The 10,662-nt window shown below is 48.3% G+C and overlaps 1 protein-coding gene across 1 annotated transcript in view; it reads left to right on the top strand.

Annotated features, from left to right (window-relative positions):
• Positions 1-1,267: 1,267 nt before the first annotated feature.
• LOC115779830 (calcium/calmodulin-dependent 3',5'-cyclic nucleotide phosphodiesterase 1B) overlaps positions 1,268-10,662 on the top strand; it is a 28,959-nt gene continuing 19,564 nt past the window's right edge. The window contains exons 1-2 of the mRNA XM_030728688.1: positions 1,268-1,387; positions 9,947-10,060. Coding sequence (XP_030584548.1) covers positions 1,335-1,387; positions 9,947-10,060 — 167 coding nt within the window. The 5' untranslated portion in view covers positions 1,268-1,334. The remainder of the gene's footprint in view (positions 1,388-9,946; positions 10,061-10,662) is intronic.

Below are 10,662 nucleotides of genomic sequence, written 5' to 3'. Positions count from 1 at the left end.
AACTGGCATCAGAAGAAATACTCCTCTGCAGCCTTTAATTTACATATATCACAGCATGAATATGAATGTAAGCCTACATTGGAATTTCCACCAGCTGATGCTTTTATAATCTGACGTTCAATGTTTCTTTCGATGAAAGATGAAAACAAAAACAAAACACAGGACACGGGAGACAGAGAATCATATGACATAATGTTACTTATCTTCATTTTTACAATATGCCATGTCATGTCAAAGAGCATGGGAGCAAAAGAGTGAGTCTGACCCAGCAGCCAAAGCAGGACAGCCAAGGAGAGAGTCAAACTGGAGGCAGGGGTTTTCCCAAGCCACGTTGCTGCACAACTCTCACAATACTATAAATAAAGGCTAGCAGTAGATTTTGGATGTAGAACTGTAAAAGTGTTTAGAGATCAGTTTCATTGTCTCCTCTGGTCTTACCTGGTTCTGCACTCTGCCCTTTTACAACGACTCAGAATCTGCAAACAATGCATTCAGCTGACATTTCTGTGCATTTCAGTAAAGTTAATTAAAAAAAGGAAATCTGCTGTTGAAATTCACTATTAGGGTAATTTCATTTATTTTTGAACCTCTTCGCAGGTGAAAATTCATGAAAATGTGTGCATGAATTACACAATTTTGAGGAGGAATTGTTATTTTTTGTAATCAGTTTATATGATGACTTCAGTGAGCAAACATTCCCTCATTTTTGTGCATAGCTTTACTAATAACAGAAGTTAACCTATTGCGCTTTTGTGGATGGCTTTCAAGGACAAGTTTTGTTTATATATTTTGGTTTGAGTGCCTCTGGTGGGGTACACTGAAAGACTCTGTGCAGTTCTCTGATTTGCGGCTTGTGGAAAATTCTCATTTGGGATTTGAGCACACACTGCTTGAAAGCCTTGCAGTCAACACTTCATCAGCGAGTGAGGTCAACTCTCTAACACCTCACACAACCAGTGTGCACATATACACAAACACTCATGCTCTGACAAAGACACTCACAGCAGCTCTCTCTCTCTCTCTCTCTCTCACACACACACACACACACACACACACACACACACACACACACACACACACACACACACACACATGCACACACTGACACAGTTTGGGCCTGCCTAACCAATCAGAGAGAAGTGGAGTAGGTTCCCCCAGAAGTGGGTGGGAGAGTTGTTGAAACAGAAGTCTGTCTCAGGACACATTAAGTTTGCGTTGGTGGTTTGCAGAACTTTTCTGCTTACTAGTTCCCTACAATTATTTTTATTTTTTTGTACTGGTATTGTTATTTTTATTGAACTCTGGGGTCCATCAGAGCACAGCTTGAGTGCAGAATGGCTGAACTGGTTCGAATCCGTAAGAAAAGACTTCAGATACCCATCTCTAGGTAAGACAGGGGTTCGATTAGTACAATTTATACTTAGTCAACTACACATTCAGCCTCTCTTTAATTACATAAATACGACCAGAGGACTTTATCAAATGTGCTCTCTTTACAATAGCAATGCAGCATTTCTATGAAGGAGTTTTTCTGTTTTGCAAAAGTGGAAATATGTGACTCAAAAATACACTCAGGGTTAGAGGGTTATGGTTTGGCATGTTTCCTTTTAGATCTGACTTTTGATCACTGGAAGCAAAGAATCAGATGGTATCCTAAACTCAACAAGCATTTTGGAGTATGTTATTTACCTTTTGCACATACAAATAAACATAGTGAGATGTAAACTCTTTTTACTCCAAGTGTGAACACTTGTCTTGCCCACGCTTTTGCTGTAGGAGGGAGTTGTTGCAGCGGTGGTGGGTCATGTGGTTTTGTTTTGGTTAACTCATCTATTTTTTAGTTTGTGCAGGGTTCAGAGCTCAAAACCTTGTGGAGTTTTGCGTATGTGTGTGGAGGGGGGCGGGGTGACATCAATTTTATTAATTCATGCTCACAAATCTAATGCCATTAAGTCTCATCTATACCCAGAAAGGATGACATTCTGCAGTGTGTAGATGTGTAGATTCAACAATGCCTGAGCCAAAGGAGAATTTGTCATCTTTTTCTATAAACACAGTTTCACGAGTGCACTTGACGAGTAATTTCCTGTAAACGTCCTGTCAAAGGTTTTTCTACTGCAAACAGTTGAAACAAAAAAGACTGTGTTATCATGAAAGATTACTTGAGATTGAAAGTGAGCGGTGGTATTCAGATGCGTGCTATTTTTATGACTCAACAGCTTTCAAAAACCCTTGCCAGCGTGATAAACACTTGAAAAGCTGTGAGCGTCTCATCCCCAGGAGTTGGCTCCATTGCCCGGCCTTCCACTGTTTGAATACAGTCATTCTGGTCACCATATGGGCAATACACAAAAATGTTATCAGGAAATTATTTGTGGCACAGATAGTGTATATTATCATTTTAAATACATTTTTCCCTCAGAGAAATAGAACTCAAATAAAAGCACATTTAAAAACAAAGATTCTAGTCCCACAAACTGAGAGTGAGATTTTTCATTACAGCTGGATTAGACATAGAGTTTTTGGACTCATTCCTGAGATGAGATTACATTAACACACGGTAGGTGGGTTGCACTGTGAGTGACATGAGCCATCGAGCATTTGCTTTCCATTATACTTCAGGGGATGCGTTCCCAGCACATAATTTGATTAAAAGTTTCGAAATGAAAAATAAGTAACATGTTCTCAGAGAATAACTAGATGAAGCTGACACGTCAAAAAAAAAAGAAAAGAAAAAGAAAAAAACAAAAAAGAAAAGAAAACAGTTTTTTCAAGGAGTGTATTTTGATACAGTTTTAGTTACGTAAGATTCTAACTATGGGAAGTTTTCCTATCATGGAAAATTTGGCACTAATGATGCCCCGTTGGACAGCTTGGCACTCAAACCACTTCCAAATGAACTTTTTCCGGATTTCTCAACTGACTGTTAAAACACTTCTCGGATGTCATTTCACTCACTTAAGACAACAACAAGTGCTGTCAGTCTGCAAAGACCTGTTCAGAGAGTTGCTATTTGCATCATGGAAGACAGAATATGGAGAATAAGTGACAAAAAAGATCAATTTTGTTCCACAACTTCTGTTGCTGGTTCCAATATGATTTAATGTGAATGTGTTGATCAGTGGCGGTCCTAGCCTGTTTGGCGCCCTGGGCGAGCATCCCTGCCGGCGCCCTCCCACCCCTACCCCAACCCCCCATAGCAATCGCGCAGCAGCGCCTACCGCACTACTCCACTTGGGGGGTAATGAGCACCTGCTGTGTGGTGCATGTAGCTTTCTGCCATGGTCTGACAGACAGGTTTTAACAGAAGGTCTCCCCACCATCACAGGCACACTCAGAATTTCTTTTAAATTTTATTTGAAAAAACATGGAAGAAACTGAAATATTACACAGCTTCTGCTTACCTTCATCTTTGCTTATTTCTCCTGTTGTTCTTTTCTCTTTTTCCTAAACTGCACACCTGATGGCTTTGACCTTTTCCTTTCCATCTGCCGTAATTTGCACTGAAGCTGAATAGGTTATAACCACCACCCATCCACAGGGTTGTCAGATCTGACTGACAGTTGCCAGCCCAACACAACAAAACCTCCATTGAAACTCATGTTAATAGCACCAGGTGTGATATATATTTAACTAGAAGCACTCAGAGAGCGCAAACCTCCGCCAAGGCCATAGGGTCACTGACGCTGTAATATGTGTATCTAAATACTGTAATGATCCATGATGGACGTTATTGCTAAATGTGTGTCAGTTATTGTTCTCTTTAAGTTAGGTTGTTTTGGGGTTGAACCGGAAGGAGATGTGGGGGGTCGCTCTTGGGAGGGAGGTCTCTTTTTTCTTGTGTGAGTTAGAGTTGGCTGTATCCGGCGAGAGCTGTTCTGTGTGTGTCCGGCCTGATTAAATGGTGTTAGTAACGAAACCTCTGCCTGGTGCTTGGGTGACATAACGGAACGTTACACTGGTGTCAGAAGCTTAAACTACGAACTACCACGCCTGGATCTATTACCAGCGGCTCTGCTCACGGCTCAGGGACACAACTCCCGATTATGCGGAGGAACACTGTTAAGAAGGAGGAGCAGGAGATGGATATCCGACCCGCTCGCAGCGTGAGGGAAGCGGCGCTCCAGCTGGCCGCTGAGGCTGGGTTCTCCCCAGGTTTGTCTCGGCTGGAGGGCCGTTCGCGCCATGATCGCCATTTCGGCGGGACGGAGCGGAGGTCATGTGATGTAAACAATGATGGCGGCGCCCATGCACAGCCGGCTACGGTAAACATAAAGACACCCAAGTTCAGCGGTAAGACGCCGTGGGAAGTGTTTATTGCTCAGTTTGAACTATTAGCTGCTGCAGCTGGCTGGTCTGTCGAACATAAAGCATTGCAATTAGCTCTGTGCCTGTGTGAGGATGCAGCAGCATGCCTGCTGCTGCTGAGTGAAAGAGAGAGGGGAGACTATACTGCTCTAGTTGGGGCACTCCAGAGACGGTTTGGGCAGTATAACCAGCCTGTGCTACTGAGGTCAGAGTTTCACAACAGACGGAGACTGCCTGGAGAACCGCTGCGTATCCTGGCCCATGACATTGAGTGCCTCTGCAGGCGGGCCTATGACAACATGCCCCTTGCAGTGCAGACAGAGCTCGCCCGTGATCAGTTCCTACAGGCCCTCAGTCCCAAAGAGCTCCGTATTCAGACACAGCTTGCTCGTCCAACCACACTCAGTGCAGCTCTGGAGTTGGCGTTGGAGAGGGAGATGCTGACAGGACCTCCTGGAGGGGCTGAGGATTCACCAGTGGTCAGAGCAACATCTGCACCTGCTGAGCGGACGGAGAGGCAGGGGGGACCACACAGCATGACCCAGGCGGCTGCTCTTCAGTCACCTTCTCCCCGTGCTGGCACACGCCGCCGACCACAAAGCTGCTGGGGATGTGGACAAGCTGGACATCTCATCAGGCAGTGCCCCAGGTTTGCAGCGGCGCAGGGAAACGGTCAGGGGCCCGTGTAGGTGGGAGTACACGGGCCGTCGTGACCAACACCCCCACACCACCCACATTGTCACCTGGCATGGTCATTACTGTAGGCTGGACCCAAGTTGGTGACTTTTGCCACATTCCGGTGGTGGTTGATGGGGTATCCTGCACAGCACTCCTCGACACAGGGTCCAACACAACACTGGTCCGACCTGACATCATTCCAGCTGGGACTGCCATGCAAACAACCAATGTGCAGCTTAAGACAGTGACTGGTGACCTGGCCCCCATAAAAGGGAGGGGGATGTTTCAGTTTAAGGTTGGAGACCTAACCATGCCTTTTGCTGCCTGGGTGGCTGACGTCCAGGATGCCTGCATCCTGGGGCTGGACTTTTTACGAGCCATTGATGGTGTGCTGGACCTCGGGGAAGGCTGTCTGTTACTCCCGGGAGGAGAGAGGGTGCAGCTTAAACCCCCACCTTTAAACCCATCCCCTGCTGTAATAGCGGCTTGCACCTCGGAGTCCCCTGTATTACCACTAGTTGAACAGCGAACTGATGAAGAGGAGAGGCTGTCAGCAGTGAGAAACGTCTGGTCCAGGAACTGTGAGGGCCTGACTCAGCAGCAGCAAGGAAGTCTATGGCAGGTGCTCTTGGACTTTAAAGACATTTTTGCCCTCACAGAGTGTGATGTAGGCCTGACACACTTGGTGGAACACGTTATTGACACTGGGGATGCTCGTCCTGTTAAAATGCGTCCTCGTCGCCTTCCTCTGGCTCATCAGGAGGCGGCTGACCAAGAACTGCGTGAGATGCTAAAGATGGGCATCATAGAGCCATCTGAAAGTCCCTGGGCATCTGCTGTGGTGATGGTGCCCAAGAAGAACAGTCCACGAATGCGCTTCTGCGTGGACTACAGGCCACTTAATAAAGTTACTAAAAAGGACTCTTATCCCCTTCCCAGAATCGATGAGTCTCTCGACCTGGTGGCAGGGTCTTCCTGGTTCTCCACCCTGGACCTGCGAAGTGGTTACTGGCAGGTGCCTCTGTCCCCAGATTCTAGACCAAAGACGGCCTTTTGCACGAACAGGGGACTGTGGCAGTTCAGAGTCCTGAGCTTTGGCCTGTGCAACGCCCCAGCCACCTTTGAGAGACTTATGGACGGTGTGCTGGCTGGTGTCCCAAGACAGCAGTGTCTGGTCTACCTGGACGACCTCCTGGTGCATGGGACCTCTTTTGAAACCACCATGGATACCCTGAGACAGGTAATGGAGAGAGTAAGGGCCGCAGGCCTTAAGCTGCACCCGGACAAGTGTCACTTCATGAGGAGGGAGGTGGAGTTCCTTGGTCACAAGTTGGGTCGGGAGGGCATCAGCACTTTGGAGGAAAAAGTGCAGACCATTAGGGACTGGCCCACTCCCGCAGACCAGGTGCAACTAAAAAGCTTCCTGGGACTGGCGTCATATTACAGGAGGTTTGTAAAAGGCTTCTCCTCCATAGCTGCACCACTCTTTCGCCTGCTGCAGAAGGATCACGACTTCAGCTGGACCCAAGACTGTCAGCAGGCATTCGACACCCTGCGCAGATCCCTGACGGAGTCTCCGATCCTTGCCCCACCTGACCCCGCACTACCATTTGTCCTGGACACAGATGCAAGTAGTGTGGGACTGGGAGCCGTGCTGTCGCAGGTCGGACCTGAAGGTGAGAAGGTGGTGGCATACTTCAGCCGGGTCCTGAATAAGAGTGAGCGACGCTATTGTGTCACACGGCGAGAGCTCCTGGCTGTGGTGATGGCAGTGAGACACTTTAAGTACTACCTATGTGGCACGCCTTTTATCATCAGGACTGATCATGCCGCCCTTCAGTGGCTTATGTCTTTCAGAGAACCAGAGGGGCAGGTGGCTCGTTGGCTGGAGGAGCTCCAGGCCTTTAATTTCACTGTGGAGCACAGAGCAGGGGCACACCACTCCAATGCAGATGCACTATCCCGCCGCCCATGTGCCGCGACAGGCTGCCGCTATTGTGGGAAGCGGGAGGAGAAGGAGAGGGAACTCACAGCAACAGATAATCCTGCACAGCTCTCCTGCAGGGCACTCCTAGTGGTGGACATGGCAGAATGGAGGGCCCAGCAGGAGCAAGACACCGACCTGCTACCAGTACTACGATGGCTTGAGAACGAGCAGCGACCTAACTGGGATGAGGTTACCGGGCTCTCTATCGCCACCAAAGGGCTGTGGGCCAAGTTCAATGCTCTAAGGTTGGACAAGGGAGTGCTGCAGCGCGGCTGGAAAGATCCTGCTACAGGTGAGGAAAGGTGGCAAGTTGTGGTACCCAAGTCGCTAAGGCCAGCGGTGCTGGAAGCCTGCCATGGGAGTAGAGGCGCTGGCCACTTTGGCGTGTCAAAGACCCTTCGCCGCCTGCGCCAGGGTTACTATTGGGGCCAGCAGCGTAGAGATGTGGAGGGCTTCTGCCGAAGCTGTGACTCCTGTGCCGCCCACAAAGGTCCGCTGGACCAGTCCCGTGCTCAACTTCAACAGCAACCGGCAGGTGCACCGATGGAGCGAGTGGCTGTGGACATCATGGGGCCATTTCCCCGGACTGATAGGGGAAACCGCTATGTGGTTGCTGCTATGGACTATTTTACCAAATGGCCGGAAGCATACGCCATCCCGGACCAGGAGGCGGAGACAGTGGCTGACACATTAGTGGAGGGAATGCTCAGCAGATTTGGAACGGCAGGGGTTCTTCACAGTGACCAAGGCCGTAACTTTGAGTCCAGGGTGTTTGCTGCCATGTGCGAACGCCTTGGAATTCAGAAGACCCGCACCACGCCACTCCACCCCCAGAGTGATGGCCTGGTGGAAAGGTTTAATAGGACACTGGCCCAGCAGTTAGCCATCATCACGTCAGAACACCAGCGTGACTGGGACACTCACCTCCCACTCATCCTAATGGCCTACAGGTCGGCCGTCCAGGACTCCACCCAGTGCACACCCGCCCTGCTCATGTTAGGGAGAGAACTAAGGACCCCTGCTGAACTGGCTTTTGGGAAACCTCCTGATGCTCCGGATGCGCCACCGGGTCAAAGCTATGCCAGGAAGCTGCAGGACCGACTGGAGTCGGCGCATTCCTATGCTCGGGACCAGCTGGCAAAGGCGGGACTGCGGCAAAAGAGAAACTACGACCTGACTACTAAAGGGAGGCACTTCCGTGCTGGAGAGCTGGTGTGGGTCTACAGCCCGAAGAGAAAAAAAGGACGGTGTCCTAAACTGGACAGCAACTGGGTTGGACCCTGCAGTGTCCTGGAACGAGTTGGGGAAGTGGTTTATAGAGTACAGTTACCACCTAGAGGCAGGAAAGTGGTCCTGCACAGAGACAGGATGGCCCCTTATAAGGGTCGTTCTCCTTCCCCTTTCTCTGAGGGATGCGTGCAAATCCCCCACACTCCAGCTCAGCTGGACTCCCAGCCGGACATGGCTCCCTCCCCATCCCCTTGTTCTCCCCCTCAGTTTCCTGTAGTTCATGCCACCCCTCGGAAGCCAAAGAGGCGACGTCAACTGCCTCCCCGCCTCAGAGACTGTGTTTTTCCCTCGAGGACGAGGAACTTTTTGTTGGGGGAGCAGTGTAATGATCCATGATGGACGTTATTGCTAAATGTGTGTCAGTTATTGTTCTCTTTAAGTTAGGTTGTTTTGGGGTTGAACCGGAAGGAGATGTGGGGGGTCGCTCTTGGGAGGGAGGTCTCTTTTTTCTTGTGTGAGTTAGAGTTGGCTGTATCCGGCGAGAGCTGTTCTGTGTGTGTCCGGCCTGATTAAATGGTGTTAGTAACGAAACCTCTGCCTGGTGCTTGGGTGACATAACGGAACGTTACAATACTTTGAAATAATCTTTCATCTTTCCCAGACAACAATAACCCCCTATCCCGCAATAGTGTGTTACAGTACCTCGATCAGATCGCGGCTCCTAACCGTAGTAGGGAGACCTCTGGTCTCTACTTCGCTTGGCTCGTGGCTGGTAACTAACTTGCTCATCCATGTGGGTCACCTTTAGCAAGGCGGAGAAATGCAGCAAGTCGAAGGATTTTAGCAACAGAACTTTTATTCCTTTTTCCACCGCCACCGAACACACTTTTTCCCTCGCGCTCATCTCCCACGCTAGCCCGCATACACACACACGGTGCAGAGAAAAGTGGGTGGTGTCTCTTAAAGGGGAAGGCTCTGTCTGTATCCCGCAATACTGAAGAATCCTTAAAAAAATTCCTGGATCCAGATCGTGATTTGGATCGCCACCAAAATTTAATCACTGCTTCCTCTTGTCATTTCCAACCGCTCCACAAAATTTCAGTGACATCCGTTCATAACTTTTGGAGTAATTCTGCTGAAAAACAGACAGACAAACAGACAACGCGACCGAAAACATAACCTCCTTGGCGGAGGTAAATATACAGAGCTTTGGGTGAGTTGCCTTTATTTATAATTCAGCAGTTACTGTTGGCTGTAACCAGGCCAAAACTGTACAGGCATGAATGAATGAACCCGGCTGACTGTCTCACTCTCACGCCATCACTGCTTCACTTGACTCGCAGGAGAAGGGGGCGGGGCAGCGCTGTGTGTGTGTGACGATCTAGTGAAGCAGTGACAGCGAGACAGAGAATCCCCCGCCTGCCCCTTTCTTTCTGTTACAACCTGTCTGACCATTGCAGAAAGCTACATGCAATACACAGCAGGCAGAGGGCGCCCATTACCCCACAAGTGGAGTAGTGCGGTAGGCGCTGCTGCGGCGATCGCAATGCATTGGGGGAAGGGGGGCGGTCATGCCGCCCTAGATGAAATGCCGCCCTGGGCGGCTGCCCATGTCGCCCATATCAGAAACCGCCACTGGTGTTGATGCCAAAATGCTTTAATGTTAAATCAATCTGCCTTTCACTTATTGCAGCTGCATGCTAAGATGTGCAAAAATAAACTGATTATTTTCTTTACTTTCAGGCTGAGGAGCATGCTGAAGCAGCTAGACGAGAAAGATGTTGATTTTGAAGAAATCAAAAAGAATCTGGAATACACAGCATCATTACTAGAGTCAGTGTACCTGGATGGAACAAGGTAAAAATAACAATACAGCAAGAAGAAGATAAAATTGTAGGTCAGTTTTGTAGCTCAGTGTCCAACTTTCAGCGTTAAGTGGGGCCTCACAATAAATACATAAGTAATGTAATCTAAAGGACCCATGGACCACCTACTGTGTGATTAGCTTTTATAATTGAAAAGCAGTCAGTTTATGAATTGATTCATTTGAAATGACTGACCATTAGAACCTCGTATGTGATATATATTTAGATTAGATTAGATTAGATAAAACTTTATTAATCCCTTTAGGAAGATTCCATCAGGGAAATTAAAGTTCCAGTAGCAGCATTTACAGGTAGCATAGGCACACAACACAGCAGAAATCACAAGTGAGTGTGATATGGTTGCAATATGAATGTGTTTTGTTTCATATATGGTAAGTAGGTAAGCAATGAATCAAATGGGGGCACATTTCACTATTGTGACAAAACTGAATGACCACAGAGTCTAGTTTTGAAATTGTTACAAGCAGAAACAGGAAACCAGTCAGCATTCAGCAGAGTAAAAGTGTAATATGGAGAAACTTTCCCAAGTGTAACATCAGGTGGACTGCAGCATTCTAAGTTAGCTTCAGAGTG

This window comes from Archocentrus centrarchus, chromosome 5 (assembly GCF_007364275.1).
Source record: "Archocentrus centrarchus isolate MPI-CPG fArcCen1 chromosome 5, fArcCen1, whole genome shotgun sequence".
Lineage (NCBI taxonomy): Eukaryota > Metazoa > Chordata > Actinopteri > Cichliformes > Cichlidae > Archocentrus > Archocentrus centrarchus.
This window is presented reverse-complemented; position numbering and strand designations above follow the sequence as displayed.